This window comes from Numida meleagris, chromosome 2, assembly GCF_002078875.1.
Source record: "Numida meleagris isolate 19003 breed g44 Domestic line chromosome 2, NumMel1.0, whole genome shotgun sequence".
Classification (NCBI taxonomy): domain Eukaryota; kingdom Metazoa; phylum Chordata; class Aves; order Galliformes; family Numididae; genus Numida; species Numida meleagris.
In genome coordinates, this window is record NC_034410.1 from 133,229,263 (window position 1) to 133,247,049 (window position 17,787).

The window sequence follows — 17,787 nt, forward strand, 5'->3', positions numbered from 1 at the left end:
CTCTTGCTGCTCATAGCTACTGATGTCAAGTGTTTCTTAGGAAATTACTTGGGTGGAGCTTTGTAGCCTGATCTCTCACTGTGCGGAGGTAGTAGAGGGAGAGGTGAAATTCACAGCAGAGCAGGAAGGGAAAGTGGCATCTCAGGATAATCCTCAAGTTTCTGAACAGTAGAACAGCCAGTCGAGTCAGAGACTTATCTGCTGGGAACCTGTACTTCGACCCCGATAGGCAGATAGTGGAGACACTCACAGGCACCATTCAGCCAGTAACTTGAACTAGACGGACAACACACTGGAGATAAATCATTATTTAACATGGCCTACAGAGCCATGGCAAATAGTGGGAAGGACAAGTCGTGTGATGACACTTACTAGTAGCAGATAAATTAGTATGACCTGGGCATATTTTTAGACATTTGAATACTAATATGCAGTTTCAGGAGTGGTGTGTTACTGACTTCAGACTGCTTCAATAGTAAAAACACTGACTTCTCTGGTTTTCTGGTTTTACTCACGCAAAGGGAGGAAAGTGAGATTTTTTTCAACTCTCTTCTCAACAAATGACCCCAAATACAGAAATTTGAGCACTGATGTGCGAAGAATAGGGACACCAACCCACCTGCGATTATAACTTCAGCTGTGTGATGGATCTGTTTCCTATTGATAGCATAACAGAGAGCTTCAAATAAATATTAGGGCAGTATGAGGATGATGGAGAGAAAGGAGGATTGAAAGATGTCTACTGTCTGAAGACGGATGATCCAGAGGAATGTGGACAAATGATTTGATTCAGTGGGGAGGAGGGAAGAGGTAGTACCTATCGGCTTTCAGAAATCGCTGGTTTGGAAAATAACTTGACCATCCATCTAGCAGCATACCTCTTAGACTCTTGCTTTAGTTCACATTTACAAAAACATTTATTTTAAAATCAAGCAGACACAGATCCCACAGAAATATTGTAAAATAAAATATAAGTCAACAAACTGTACCTTTACTTAAACGTATGAATACACTTAGATGCCATTTACATGTGCAAATATAATTGTTCTTTGCATACACTTGATGCAACAATGTGGGGAAACTACGTTAGGGAAGCACCTAGCACATTTTGGATACTACTACTAGAATTTAAACCTTAAGGATTTAAAAATGACACACAGCATTACAAGGAACGACCATTCCATGAATTACTGTACCTCAGAAAGACATGTATTCATTGTCCTTCCTATCAAATTTCTTTTGTTTGCAGTAATGGACCCACAACTTTCCTGTCCTTCAGGATTTTTTCTGAAGTGTCCATGACATGATTATAACGAGATTCATGCTTGAAGAAAGAACAAGACTAGCAAGAACAGTAACATCACAAAAGAAGCACATATATTTTGAATGAAAATACAGACTTAATAAAAGTAAATTTTATTGTCTATAACATTGACATTATACTTTTTACTTTGAATGGGCTTTTTAATATCACAGTGAAAAAATACTTGTAAACTTATGTTAAGTGTCACTTCTACAGCTGTAATAAAAACAATAAGTATTCAATAATATTCAACCTCTTAAAGTTAAAATACTTTTGTAAAATTTATTTTGTGTAGATGAGCAACACAAACATCAATATAAATAAGTGAAAGATATAGTGTATCGTCTGTCTTCCAATAACGCTTAGACTGTTAAGTATGTGCATACATACATCTCATCCAAAGTTCTTGTCTGATCAACAATAAAATACAGCATTTCTGAAAGATAATTGCTATGATGTCATTAGGAAAGCTTTTTCTTTGCTTGTATTCTGTTTTTGTTTGAGACTCCATTTCAGTACGGTTGCTGTTAATGTGGTTTAAAACGGAAGCTAAGAAAGGAGCTACAACATTAGCAGTAACATATCAGAAGTGTATCTTGAATTTGCTTTCCTTGTATTTGAGGCAAAAAGTTTGAAGCAGCTAGAAGCTGTAGCAAACATTTTATCTGTCAGCATTTACTGAGATTGTCAGTTTTCTAAAGCAATATTGCAGACTGTAAACACTTGGGAGTGCAAACGCTTTTTCTAACATGCAATTCATAGCAAAAGAGAGGAACATGTTTTTAAAGGAACTATGGTAATATAAATAAATAAATATTAGTAACCATCATCAGTCTTCCAGCAGTTTCCCACAGAATTTGTTGAGGAGGTACAGAAAAGCTGCTGATGACCTGCTAAAGGATTTCCTTCTTTTTAAACTGAAAGTCACTTACAGAAATTATGGTATAAACCGACTGTGTCAAATGTAATCAAGTTGATTGGTAAATATTAGTCTATTTTTCTATCACTGGAATTTGCAGCAGAAGCAAATATGTAGGATATATGACATGTAGCACATACACACACAAAAAAAATGTGGCTGAAGTTGCTTGAATGATTTATTTCTCTGTCATCCCAAACCACAAGTGCTAAGCTTCATCACTGATGAGATTTAAGGGAAATCACCATCTCTCATAAAAAATTCTGCATGTGGCACTATGTGTGTTTTAAGATGTTTCCCTGTCCAACAAGTAATATGCTGAAGTTCTCCATCCTTGAAGAACATCACAGCTAGCCAGGATGAACAACTCCAAGTCAAATACATTGAATATGGTAATACTTCTTTTTTTTTTTTTTTTTAGCCAGACTGGACAGTCTCAAGTAGCATAACCTCTTTATTTCAGGAATAGACTTACCCTTGCATATTTGGACTCATTTGTACTGGACACAGTCTCTCGCTGATCACTGATAGTAGCCTGGAGGAAGAAAGTAGTATGCACTTGGATTTGCAATGGAACTCAGCTCTCGTTGATGCCCTCAAAGTCTGACTGCCTTATGCCTGAGAGTAGAACATAATCCAAAATCCAGCACTTTATCTAGGTGCCCCTGAGCTGTTTTGAAAATTTGGCCTTGATCCCAGCCTGTCTCACCCTATTCTGATTTTCAGAGAAACAAACTGTACCACAGTCATTTCTACACCCAAAGCTTTCTTGATTGCTCCCTGGACAGCCCCCTCCTCCCATGCTTATCTCAACAGCAGCCATTTTCTGTTCCTTTTGTAAATTTGCACCTCATTTCAGGCTGACCTAGAACTATGCAAAATTGAACAGAGATTGTGAGCAAATTCTTATCTTAAAATGTAGAGAAAAGAGAATGTTTGTGGTTTTTTTTAGCCATTTCTTTTCAACCACCCATTTTTTCATCCAACTGCAATGCTAGCATGTCAGTGCTACTGATACACTGACATTCCTGCAGTGAACAAGGAATGGCCACATTGCCTTCTTGCCTGCTTTCTTAGGAAGTACAGCAAGGCATTCACAAATTGTCAGCCCCTGTTCTCTTGAGGTAGAAACCCATGGCACAATCATTTGAACAGCAGATCTCTGTTCCTTAAACCACAGTATCAGAGCTATTTGTATTTAATGTATGTGAGATGGAGTCGTTACCAGTCCCCACTGCCCCCCAAGACAACTAATGTGATTACCTACCAACATGTAACATAATTTCAAAACCAGTGGTCCAGCTTCAACATCACCCCCAAAGATTATTTCATTACAGTACTTATCATTACGTGATCTTAAAAGTTAAAGTCTCCCACAAGGGAACATTCCTTGATATTAGCCAAACCATGAGACTAACAAAACCTTTCTATAGTTTTAACATATGGATTACATTTGAACTGACAGTAAGTTTTCCTCTGGACCGATACCCTGTCGCCTCCGTACATGGCTGTGCTTATGGGGCTCTTTTTAAGAACCACTGCCCTGAAATAAACTTCTACTTACTCCTACAGGATTTCACACCAGCCAATTTAAATATTTTAATAATGAGTAAAAAGTTTAAAATGAAGATAAAATATTCCATCAAGCCACAGACAGTGCTGACAGTTTAAAAACAAAATGCTTTCCTTGCAGCATCCATCAGCACATCTGGCTGCAGGCTGCGTTGTATCTCCGGATTGCTCAGGATTCCTCATCTCCACCTCCCCTCTCTCCAAACCAAACTTCTCATCAGATGTGCAAATCAAAGAACCACCAAGCCAGAAACAGACAGAGGCCAACACCACAATGTGTGACTGGACGTCCTGCTGGAGGTCAGAAAGTAGTAGCCTTGGCCAGAGGGGTCCAGGCTGGGCCTGGTGGTTCTGGTGGTTGTGGTGGTGGTTACCACAGCTGTGCAGGAATGTTTCTGGTGAGCCCTGGAGAGCTTCTCAGCCCCAAAAGCATCGCCACAACATTCCAGAAAAGGTGTCCTCCTTGGAGAGCCATCTCCAAGAGGTAACAAGAGTCAGGTCAGCACCTAGGTGTACCTACAACCTACACAACTTACTGGCGTTAGCCAGGAGGGCATTTCTCAATGCAAAACTCCCTCACCTCTGAAGAAAACAGGGAGCACCATGGGCTAATGTTAAAGCTCTGAATGTTCTCTTGTCCATTTGAGCATTTCTATGCACAGTTAAGAAGCAAGCTAACAGATTCTCCCAACATCCACCATGTTCTGGCAGAAGGAAATGCTTCAGATTTCATGGTTATTTGGGTTTCCAAGTGCCAATCACTGTTTCTGTTTTTATTTATTTAATAGCTATCTGAAAATGAGAAACTTAGCAACATATTGTGTAGCTGATTTGGCCGATAATGCCTTTTTTTTTAAGCTGATTTCCTGCTTTAGGAGAGCATGGTAACAGAACTGGGTATTTTTATTCCACTCAGACAAGGCACCGCATTAAACCAAAGCAAGAAAAAAATGCTGAAAAGGAAAAAAAATAAACTACTGCAAACTGATGAACAGATTAGGTTCATTTTCATGTATCCCCCTTTGCTGGATATTTTATTATTAACTAAACTAGATTCAGCTGTGCACAAAAATTAAAAAATGTTATACAAAAGCAGAAGCTAACTAAAATGAGCTGATACAATTCTTTTTTTTTTTTTTTTCTTATTTAGTTGTGAGGGACTTTAGCCAAGGACAAAAAGAACAAAATATAGAATTATATCTAATGAGAAATCTAACTAGCAAAAATAGTTTTTAACTTAAAAAGCAGATTAACAAGTCTGAAAATGCCATAACTGCTTCTCAGCAGTGATATAGCTTCCTTCAGTGAATATTGCCATGTCTTATAGCTGAATTCTATAAACATTTTCTGTGCTGATAGAGAAGGGTGCACTTTGCATTCCTTTCTCAATATGGTAAAGCTGTAACTTATACCTCTGACTTATCATAGCATTGGGAAACACAAGTTTTCCCCTTATTTGGTAGCACAGAGCATCTGGAAAGGAAAAGGGACATACTTCACAGCACCAACTGTGAACAACTATCACAATAGACCTGCCTAAAAAAGCTGGCACGTCACCTAGTTTGAGCAGGATATAAAGCAAAGCTGCTGATATGTCTAACACTGCAGAATAGCTCAGGGTTCAGCTATTCACCTTGCTGCTGGCTTCCACGTTAGCCAGCACCCTGTTTTCCAGTTCTTAGAGCAGCCTAGAACATATCAAAATAAATGGCCAGTTTACATGGGTAGCTATTTTATAACTGAAGGTGGAAGGAGAAGGAAGGCTGCCATCACTGGGATGGTGAAACTCACAGACCTGTGGTGCATTCTTATTCACAATGCATCCCATCAAGTATGAAGAAGATAAGGCAGAAAAGGGAAAGGCTATGCTCTTTCTTCCGATTATAGAGGCCAGAGTTGTTAGGGTAGCCCGGTAGCTGAATTCAGGATGGCCGTAGCTGCTAAAAACATGGGAGTGAGGTAGACTTTAGGAACCTTGGTACCAAACTCAGTACCCTAAAAGCTGTGTTCAGAGGTAGCTAAACACCGTGAGTCCCAGAATTGGTGACCTTAAAGCTCAGGAACGGAATCAGAAATATTCAGCTCTGAACAAGTGGTGGATGCTCTGAGGTTTGGCCACTCTGAACAGTTCTGTGCCAGTCTTCCAGTCTGGAAGTTCCTGAGCTGCCTGCCCTACCCTTGTGCTCCTGCAGGATCTGCCTTCCCCCTGAACACCAGGTCTTGCTTTTCCAAAATTTGATTTTTATTTCTAAGGCGCAGAATAAGAGGTTGCCATTTAGTGGGAAGAGCAACCATTTAGTAAGAAAACCTCTAACACAAAAAGTGAAAGGACGAAGACTTAGAATCATAGAATCATAGAATTAGCTAGGTTGGAAAAGACCTACAAGATCATCCAGTCCAACCATTCACCTACCAACAATAACCCCACTAAACCATGTCTCTCCACACTATATCTAAATGTTTCTTGAACACCTCCAGGGACGGTGACTCTACCACCTCCCTGGGCAGCCCATTCCAGCACCTGACCACTCCTTCAGAAAAGTAGTATTTCCTAACATCCAGCCTAAATCTCCCCTGGCGCAACTTGAGGCCATTCCCCCTCATCCTGTCACTAGTTACAAGAGAGAAGAAGCTGACCCCCAGCTCACTATAACTTCCCTTCAGGTAGTTATAGAGAGCAATAAGGTCTCCCCTGAGTCTCCTCTTCTCCAGACTGAACAAACCCAGCTCCCTCAGCCACTCCTCATAAGGCCTGTGCTCCAGACCCCTCACCAGCTCCACTGCCCTCCTCTGAACACGCTCCAGGGCCTCAACATCTTCCAGTGAGGGGCCCAAAACTGAACACAGTACTTGAGGTGCAGCCTCACCAGGGCTGAGTACGGAGGGACAATGACTTCCCTACTCCTACAGGCAACACTGTTTCTGATACAAGCCAGAATGCCATTGGCCTTCTTGGCCACCTGGGCACACTGCTGGCTCATGCTCAGCTGAGCATCAACCAATACCCCCAGGTCCATTTCTTCCACACAGTCTTCCAGCCACTCTGCCCCAAGCCTGTAGCGTTGCCTGGGGTTGTTGCAGCCAAAGTGCAGGACCTGGCACTTGGTCTTGTTGAACCTCATCCCAATGGCTTCAGCCCACAGATCCAGCCTGCCCAGATCTCTCTGTAGGGCCTTGCTACCCCCAGGCAGACCGACACTTCCTGCCAGCTTGGTGTCACCTGCAAACTTACTGAGGGTGCTCTCAATGCCCTCATCCAGGTCATCATTATCTCCTTTTCCTCCAAAATGCCTCAGCCACACCTCCTGGAGATCACTGCACCATAGGCCAAGGCTTCTCCATATGGGATGTGCAAACCACAGAGACTGGTAAACAACTCTGTCCAATCTGCTGAGTGCTTCCTCCTGCACATGCAAGCAGCTGGGAGGTGGGGCTGCCACTGCAGCTGATGATGGCTTTTAACACTGCCCCATCTGGAAAGGCCTGGTCAGAGCAATGCCAGGAATGAAATGTGTCTCATGGTCCAGCTCACACCTTTGCAGTGTGACGACCCTCCCTCCTGACCGCGGCCACTGGCATCTGATCACCATACACCTGGCATTTTTTATATCTTCTCAGTATCCTAAATTTTACTTGTGTCCAATAGCAGCTCTGGTCTCACACGTATCGAGAAAAATAAAACAAAACTAAAAACCAACAGGCTTAAGCTGAGCTAGGAGGAGGTAACAAATATCTAGATGTAGGCTATGAGAGCGGTGACATTATCACCCACTGTGGATAACCTGCAGATGAGCACACAGCCTTTGAAAAGCAGTTGCTGTGGTTCTACCACTAATACTGCAATAGCAGCAGTTTTAGTGCCCTTTTCTGAATAGAAAATTAAAACACAGAACTAAGTAATATTTCCCAGGACACGAGCCCAATCCGTGACAGACTCCACAGCGGAAATTCCTTAGAAAGTCACTCTGCAGAAAGTTAGGGTTGCTGCTCCCCCTTCCTCCCCACACTCCACAACGTTGGGATACTCTGCATCTAGAAGCACAGCTACAGAGGGATGCATTTCTTTCTCGCAATACATACATCCATACGCACATCGTATCCCATAATGTATCAATTAAGTTAGTCTCATTTCTTCAGATCTTTACTTGCTGAAAGATCGTTTTAAGAATAGAGAAGTGAAGCCAAACAAAAATTTCTTTCTAGGTGCTTTTGAAGAAAACAACTACATGAGCCGTTATCTGGCACAGGCGAGCCAGGAGATGACAACCAAGGGAGAAGATTCAAGAATCTCTGAGGATGAAGCAATTCCTACTGTTTTGAACTGCGCCTATGAGCCCAGAGTTGGACCACAAACGCTCCCTGGGAGGAGTTGCAAAGGAACACGCTGCACAGCTATACAGCAGATGATGGTATCGCTGTCCTACTGTTTCTGGTGAACTTTACCACATGAAGCAGCTATAAAGCATTTACAATGTCATAGGAGCCCTGATCTTGGAGAACCCCTGGGGAACATGATGGAAAGAAATATCCTCTTGACACAGAGAAGCATCACCGCAGTGTTAATGGCTTTGGTTGTGCAATTCAGTCAGCTCTGAAGCTCGCTTATGCTCCCTCCGTAACTGAAACCAGGTTTACATCTACACACCTAAACCATCGGGAATTCCTATAATCTGCTCTCTTTGATATCTGAACCGGCTATCCTTAAAAAGATACGTTCCAGTGCAATCAGACTGTAGCAACTTGATTCAGGATTTACTATATGGAAATCCTGCAACCACCAAACCAATCTAAGTGATCACAGCAGTTCCTTCTGGATTCAGATGCACAGGAACCATTTCCCCATCCTTAAGATGTTAAAGTAGCAACTGTAAAAAACAATTCTAAACTGCTATAAAATGGGATACCTCTTTTAGTCCTCGTATTTTTTTTCAGTTTCATTTACATATCACCATTCATCAGCATCACTGAGGCATTCAATAAATAAAAAAAGAGACAAAGGCAAAAAAATCCCACATGAAAAGACATTTTCATTATGAAAAACAAACAAGTCAAACAAAAAAATCAACCACAGCAAGGCGTGTCCATATACTGAAATACATCCCTTCAAAGAAACAAATTACTGATTACAAACAAGACAATCATGGCATAAACACTATGAAGAAAAAGCCTTTCTTTTATTCTTTGTCACTAAACATAATGAATGCTGAGATGACGGGAAAAGAAGGCTTAGTGATTCATTGTCAAATGCCATCACTGTATAGAAAGCTTGCTTCTTGCACTGGAGTAGTAAGAGTTTCTAAGAGTTGGTTTTATTATGGATAGTGCACGATGGTATCTTTGTCCTTTTCTGGGCAGGTTGATGCTATCCACATGGCACAGCACGCACAAAAATGTCTCACTCCCCCCACAAACTGAAATTTATGTCAGTTGGATGTCGTCAATAACTCTTTCAAACCAGATACGAGTAGTCAAAGTAAAAATGACAGATATAAGCAGGATTTTTTCTGTGCATGAGGTTCTCTGGGAAGATAGAGGGGTTTCTGTTTTGCACATACATTTTGATTTAGGCAGCGCACAAGAAAACATTTTCAGACAGATTCCAATATTTTTATGCACATACAGCAGGGGTTTATTTTAAGAAAAGTACCATAGGAATGCAGTAAGTAGAGTAGTATGACCTGCTTGTTAGGATAAAATATGTTTTGTGCTCAAAGATCCCTGATAATCTCGTTATCATTTTTCCCAGAACAGATGAATCATAGATTCCAGGACCTAGCACCCTTCTCCATAGCGAACAGTTATCCCTACAGCCTGAGCCACACATCACAAGCACTGCCCATTCACAGTAAGAAAACAAACATCCCCATCACCCCAAGCCACCTCGTTTGATCTTGCTGCAACTTGAAAGGGTTGCGAGGGCAGGCAGGGGCAAGAGCTGGAGAGAAAGATTGCTGTGCAATGCCTAGACACTCAGCAGGGTACAGCTTCAGAGATGCACCGAGTTTCTCAGCCAGTTTCCTGATCTCACACCAGCGAAATCACCAGCGATTCAGCAGAACTGGCTGATGCCCCGGGTCAGTGCTAAGCCAGCACCCCAGCATGCTACCAGGGGCTGCTCGTCTGCTGGGCATCTTGCTCCTGGTTTGAGTCACAGAAATTTTCCACCACCTGTGATCATTAAAGATTCCCTCATGCTTTTGTCAGGGGAGCGTTAGCCCTCCTGACCTGAGTAGGTAATTATTTTTTGCTTGTTTAATTTCCACCTGGAGTTTTGGTTTCCTTGCTTTCTGTTCCTAAAGGCTGCTGTACGTCACAATTAATGGAAGCAATCCCTAAAAGACAACAACAGATCTTTTGGGACTGGACTGTATCAAATACAGCATAATTAGCAAAGAATAAAAAATAAGAGTATAAAAATCATTTGGAGGCAGTACACATTTTAAAGTCCATTTCTTGTATCTTCCCAGGGTTCATACACCAATCCTGAATTTACGGTGGGTGAAGGAAGCACCCTGCAACATGCCAGGAGACCAACAAGGGAGGTATGCCAAATTCTCTTCTCCCATGCAACAATTCAGTATCACTGCAGCTTCACTGCCTTCAGTCGCTTTACATTCATTTTGCCGAGAATGGGACAGAGAAACATTCAGGTCCTCTCATTCTCTGTCACCAGACTGACCAGACTGACTGTCTCCTTCTTCTTAAGCCAAAGGACAAAGAAAACACTTCTGAGCAAAATGACAGCACGTTCAGTGACAGCACCTCTGGAACTCTGTGAAAGCAAACTCACAGTATTTTCTGCAAACATCTTCCTGAGTATATATTTATTTTTTACTGTGAATCTGGAATTCAAATCAGTACAAGGTGAATTTCACTTGATTTTTATGTCTTTTTTTTTTTTTTTTTGTCCAACGTGATTTGAAAATGAGGTCAGCTTTGGTCAAAAGGGTCACAAGCCATGGCAAACCCTGTCTGAAGTTTAGTCTGAAGCCTAAAGCCAGGCAACTTCTGTTTCATCCTCAGCACAAGTCCAGAGGTTTTACACTGCTTTAAAACTCTCCTCAATATCTGGGCAATTTCTACCCGTTTGCCCATGCTACTCTCTAGAAAACAAGAAAACAGAACAGGTTCATATTAATTGTTTTGCTGTATGGCTCCTAGAGGAGGGAAGAAACTTGAGCCAAAATATCAAAGAAGCTGAACTCATTTCCATTTGTAAAGAACTGCTTTACTGTCTGTCTGCAAATAAATCTCCTTAGTAAATAGCTCCAAGGTTGAACCAGAGAATATTGTATGGATCAAAGAATTCATGTCTTCCTGTGTAAAGTGAACAGGCCGCAAGCTCACTTGTTTGTCTAAAACAATTAGGGCTGGTATGAAAAGGAGGGGGCAGGGACAAATAAGCTGCAGCTGATTTTACTTTGCAAAATATTTTGGGGGGGGGGGGGGGGGGGGGTGTTCAAATTAATAACCGGTCAGGCCCCAAAACAGTCTAATCTTTGTCAGTTGGTGCCAAATTATGCAAGGTGCTGCCAATTCTGGTTGTCTAACAAATCAGTACCAGTGTACGTTACTTTTAGGCTGAAGCCTGATTGATTCTGGTCATTATTTGGGCTGATCTCATTTGCACACATGGAACCAATATGTAGTCCAGATGTTCATTTGCAGTGAACCACTGAGTGAAACTACTCATCTACACGCAACTTTAATCCTGCCGTACAGCACCACAGCTCCATCACTTCTCCCCACTGATACAAAGATTCATATGAGCAAAATCTATAAAACATTCTGCTGATATTTCTGTCAGCTGAATGACTTTTACAGTACTACATAAAGTTGACAGATAAAGCATGCCAGTCCTAATTTGAGTTAAGACTTTTCTTTGGGGACTTTAACCATTGAGCAATCAAACAGATTGAGCAGTAATGTTTATTACAAAGCATAAATCATTTTCCTGTAACTACTACAGGTCTTGCCTGAGGGCAAAACTTTTGGATAGTCCATGAATCCTAATATACTGGGTAAGTTACTAAACTGTTTTGTCACTCTGTCATTTGCTTATCAGAAGCAAATTCACAAAGCTCTTCACATGTAATTCTGACAATCCTTTTTTCATTCCACAGGTAACCTTCAAGAGGAATTCCCCCTTTACACTTAATCAGTCAAATGAGCGTCATTGTCACTTTAAAGTTGTTTATGCTTTCTAGGACAACACATGTTGCTTTAACTACCTAACACAGAATTCTTTTTTTTTCTATTTAAAAAAAAAAAGTCTTTCCTCATGATGATGATTCCACACTTCAAGATCCATCTGTTTCCTCTGGCTCCTCTGCCATTTTGGCCTCAGTGGAGTCCTTTTAATTGCATTTAGCCTTATCCTGGATTGTATGAGCCTATTCCCAAGGATGTCTGGTTTTCATCAGGTAATGACCATTAATTCTGGCTGCATTTCCTTCCAAATCTTGTTGAATGGCATAAGAAACAGAAGCTTTATGTCTTTTCTTGTATGCCCTATTGTTTTAGAAATGATAATTTTCTCTGGGCTCAGACTGAACACTGGCTCATCCAGAGATGACCCTTGGACTAGAGAAGTCTCCTCTCTGCCTCCATATTTTGTTCTTAATAACTCTTGATCTTGCCTCTGTTCTCCCTATGCACATTTCATTCACACAACTCCAGACCATTCCAGAGTATTTGCATCAGCATCTGTAGCTTTTGCACTAGCTAAAGGCTGAAAGTCTCTCAAACTTAGGAAAGTGCAGCTTATGGTACTGCCCCAGGTCCTCCTCTGGGCCTTACAAACCCAGCCTCAAAAGACTCTGTAACGTAAGTAAAATTTATGGGTTTCCAGTTCTGTAGCCAGAGCTAATGTCTTCTTATGGCAAGTTTTATTTTTATGTGATCTGGTAACAGTTAATAGAGGAAACATAATAGCAGCACACATCTCAGTAAATGCAATCTCCCTGTCTATAACTTACATGTGTGTGTTAGCATGTATGCACATACACTGAAGGATTAACATTATTTTCTGATGTAACCACAATGATTTTAATGTCTTAAATACTTTGGTTAAATGATGTTATAATTATGAGAGAGGAAAAATGAAATCCGAAAATTGACGATCTAAGCTTAAAAAAGTTCGTTTTGGAGTCCTATTCAGTGCTTCATCTGCAGCTGATTTGCAGAAAGACAAAACATAATCTCAAATTTTCATCACATAAAGAACAACAGAAATTTACTTTATATTGTAGTTGCAGAACAGATTAAAATCTTTGGAAAGTGCAGGCTTCAGAATGCAATATTTTGCTCTACACCTATGCAGGAAAGTAAAGCAGCTGAATTGCACTCATCTGGCAGTTTGCAGTATCAGCACAGTTGCATTACTTTGCCACAGTGACCACCCAACCTTCAGTCACCTGGCTGCTCGTTTGCTCAAGCCGTGCTCTTCCAACTCTGCTTTCTTGGGGCGAGAGCGGGTTCTGGTTGCCAGTGGGCACACAGTGCAGGCAGCACTGGGCCAAGGTTTGTCTCCCTTCCCACACACCCATTATCTTCTGCCTTCCCCTAACTGTTGCTGTGTGATTCAGAAACCTCTCTCCTTTTGTGTTCCTGATTTTGATAAGCACATAGTATCTCCAAACAACACTACGGTATTATCAGGGCAGTTTCAGTTGGTTCACTTTGAACTAATCATGAGTGATCTGTACATGCTGAGAACCCAAGACAACATCTTCACTTTTTCCAACAAGTATAACGAACAATTCTGAATTGTATAACGATTTTCCCCTGCAATTTGCACTGTTCCTGTCACTGACAAAATACAGCCTAGTATCTCTGAAATCTAAGTTCCTGCATCAGCAGCGTGTGATTAGTCCAAGCCAGTGTATTATTAAACACATCAGCTTATATTATTTTTATTATTCTGAGGCAGACAATAAACATCTACATCTATTTTTAATAAAGAACAGAGGATACGCAAAAACAGATGTCCTCTCAGACAAACTGTTTGAGCAAAAGGAATGAAGATTTATATCTAAGCACATCTTGTCCTCTCCTCCCTTTTTTTCCACTTCGATGCCTTAATGCAGCTCTGCAGGTTCTTATCTTCACATGCAAGGCTAAAGAGTTAAGCAAACACAATTTCATAAGGTCTCTCTGTCAAAGGGCCCACCCATTATAGGGAGAGAAAGGGCCTTATTGCAAGGGAGAGGGAAGCCATCTTCCAACAAACTGCCCAGGACACCATTACTGTACAGATAAACTACTCCACTGAACAAATCCTTGATTTGCCAGTGTTTTGTGGCATTGCCTATCAACAGTGTTATAAAGACTAGAGGCTGATGTCAGGGGGTCAAGTTACTTCAACTAAAGGGAGAGCCGAATATTTGATACAAATTGTATCATATTTTCCTTCCGCCTCTGGTGGATTTGGTATTATGTGAAGATGAAACTTACTCATGTTAGTTGACATACTGTTATGAGTTTGAAAGTGCATTCTGCCAGGCAGCAAATGCTCGGTATCTCGAAGTGTGAGCATTAGATTTGCAATCTCCCAGGAAAACATTAACCTATTAAGCAGAAATAAAAAACGAACAAGGCCCAGGGAATTCTTGTACCTCAGCTTTTTTATCTGGTTCTTATATGAAGAGAACTTATCCTCTTTTCAGGTGACACATTAACTTGACACTATGTGCTCTTGATGTTGGCTCAGAGGTTTCTCAGTACAAATACACAGATGCTGCAATTTAAAGAACGTGTCATCTGTCCGATCACCCTCTTCAGCAGTTCTCTAACTCAGGCTTTCCTCCAGCACTCAGTAATCTGCTGCTTCTATCCCATAAATTGTAATGCAACAGTTTCCTGGGAGTTAGTCTCTTGGGTTCAACAAAGTATTTCAAACTTCTTAAGATGACAGCATCCCCAGCTGTCAACTTCTTATCGTGAAGGGCTTTTATTAGGCTTGAAATTCCCTTCCACGAAGTCATGTTCTGCAGCCTGACCTTGGCTCTGCTTGTTTCATTCCACATCCTCTGCTTAGGGCTTCCACTGCCACTCACTCAGTCACCAGGACTTGGTTTAGTGCCTTCATTTGTTCAGCTTCTCAGTATGAGATCTTTTTTTCTCTCCTGAGCCAAAGACCTCTAATGAAACTTTTTATCCTTATGTCTCTTTTTTTCAAATATCAAGGTCGTCAGAAGCACAGTTTCAGATCTTGAGGTTGTTATACACCAGAGTTACATTCATGGCTCCCTGTTCTGCAACTAGGTGACATATTCAGGTAGAAGTGAACCTGTCCTGAGCTCTGAATTGTCTCTTCCTAGATTTAATACTGAGTCAAAACGTTTCTGGAATAGCTGCCTCTCTGATCCAGTTTTTTTCTCTCTCCATGGTAAATTAAGCCTCATATTGCCACATATCTCAATTAACATGACATTTTTAGCTCTGATAAATTTGCAACTAACTTTTTAATTTTTAATTAGATTATTATGTAGAAGTACTTAATGTATTTCTGTAAGTGACACCTATGCCGACAGATTTAAAAAGTGCCCGTTACAAAGTCAAAGTTTAATTAGCTTTCGCTGCAAATAAAAGACATATTAACTTACAATTTGCTTAGAAAGCCATATATTCCATGATCATTATTTTTCCAGAGGTGATGCCACTAATTTTTTACTATGGGATTTTTTCTCATTTACTTCATACAGAAGTCCCTTAACTCCTTATGCATATTGTAAATCACTCCTCATGCCTTTGACCTTAAAATGATTCAAAGCCCTATATTCCATGTTAATGGAAAGAAAAAATTAAACATAATTTCTAAAGCAAATTTCTCATGTGAGAACCAACATTCATAGGAACATATTTGCCATCAGTTAATCACCTATTTCATGTAATAAACAATAGGCCACCTCTGAAGGAATGGGTTATAGTAATAACAGAAGGCTTTGCATGTGCTTTTCTCAGAGTGTGCCATTTAGTCTTTTTCTATAATAAGAAATAATGATTTAATTCATATATATGCCATACGTAGCCATGGGAAATGTGTGGAAACAGGGTACATCAATCCAAAAAAAGGATCTTTTTCCTATTTTCTCTTCACTACGGGAAATGACCGACAAAATGGAAGAGGGATGTAATTAATTCTCTGGGAACAGAAAGTTGGATGACACTGTAATGCATATCTCTTAACTCAGCATTTATTGCAGTATATATAACCATTTTCTTCTGGAAAAGCACACGTGAAACACAAAAGTCGTACTGCAGTTTCAATGGATTAAGTGAAACTTTGCATAAACCAAACTGCTCTGGATGTATCCACCTACTTCATGAAAATTAAATCTGGCCCATTTAGTTTCATTATAGCCTTTCTAAAGCACAGAATAACCCAGAAACACAACTGTTTTCATGCATATGACAAGTATATACACTGGCCTTCATCATCCATTCTTCTAAGTTCACTCATCTTTTAAGATGGTAAGAATATAACTGTAAAGTCTGTGGCTTTGTATTTGTTGCAATAGAAATATTCACAATGAATTCTAATTTTGTTCCCGTTAGACACTTCTACAAACTTTACGTGCAACAGAAAGATACAACTGGATCTCTGCATTCACATTAATAACACACATACTATTTCATGTTAAAATTTAAATTGAATATTGGATGAGTTTTTTTTTTTTTTTAACTAACTGAAGCACAATCTTTCTGCCCACGTTACTATATTAAATTCAGTGGTATTCAAAGCAGAAGAATTTAACATAGAAAAAAAGCATAAAGTAATGGAAAAATCACAGTAACACTCACAACAGTTCTCCATCATTTACTAAATGCAGATGCCCTGCTGGGAAAACCATTCTGTCAGCTAACTTCACCTGTAAATGTTGTAATCCACGACTAAGCTTACAGGTGCCTTAAAAACTTAACGTCATTAAGAGAGAAGAAAAAACGCATTTAGAAAAACTGCATTTCCAAAACTTTTGTGTCATATAAATGACATTTTATTTAGTACAAAGAAACATCCCAAAGAAACATCTGCATTCCTACTCAGAAATTTGTGCAGGCTTCCTCTATTTACCTATGAAGTCAGACTTTCACATGAAAGGTACATTAATTAACAGGCGATATAGCAATGGCTGAGAGAGTGTTAAAGGATCTAATAAGTCAAGCAGTTTCTTGTTATCGTAAATAACACATTCCGCTGCAGTGCTTATGACACTAACAGATAGCTCTTGTATCTCTAGTTTCACTCTTTGTAACTACTGATATCCTCTTACTAGAGCGTAAGGCCACACGATAATCCCGTAACAGCACTCTCCTAACTACAGAAAATTATTTATGGAATAAATGATTTTACAGAACAATCCAATGCACCTGAAGCATTCCTTCCAAAGTATTTTGAAAACTAGTAATCAATGAAGTATCCATCTTATGAGACTAGCTACCTGGCCCCACATCACTCTGACAGCCTCTGACAAGAGAACAAAATGGCATGGTTCTTTTTTAATGGAAGCTGATTCGCACATCTAATGCAAAACAAAGCAAAGCAGCAGTGCAATTAGAGGTGGATCAAAGCTGCACTTCCTACTCTGAAAGCCTGGACCAGAACCTGTTGGAAGTGTGGACCAAATAGTCAATTTTAGTGAAGAAAGTGTTTAAACTCCTAAGGTCTTGGAGGTCTTTTGAAAGAGAGTCTGCAGCAAGCAATACAATAACAAGGAGATTTTTTTTTCCCTATTCTCAAAATCTCTTTAACCCTAAAACCAGCAATTTTAATACCCTCCAAATGCACTGGAACCAGCACTCCACATTTGAAACTTCTGCAGTAGCACTGCATTTCCTGTACTTTCTTCAAGAATACAGACTGAGAAGGACTTAGTCTGTTTAAACTCATGTAACACTTCACAATCCAACACATGACTCAGAGGCAGCAATGAAGGAACTTTGTGACTTTACTGCCGCAAATGTTAGCATTTACGTAATTTATTTTTCTGAT

The 17,787-nt window shown here is 40.2% G+C and overlaps 1 protein-coding gene across 5 annotated transcripts in view; it reads right to left on the reverse strand.

Annotated features, from left to right (window-relative positions):
• TRPS1 (transcriptional repressor GATA binding 1) overlaps positions 1-17,787 on the reverse strand; it is a 212,907-nt gene that overhangs the window by 68,976 nt on the left and 126,144 nt on the right. For 3 of the 5 annotated variants that reach the window (XM_021385769.1, XM_021385768.1, XM_021385772.1), the window contains one exon: positions 2,698-2,757. The exons of the other annotated variants lie outside the window; for them this stretch is intronic. In XM_021385769.1, the coding sequence (XP_021241444.1) occupies positions 2,698-2,757 (60 nt within the window). The remainder of the gene's footprint in view (positions 1-2,697; positions 2,758-17,787) is intronic. 5 annotated transcript variants of the gene reach the window in all.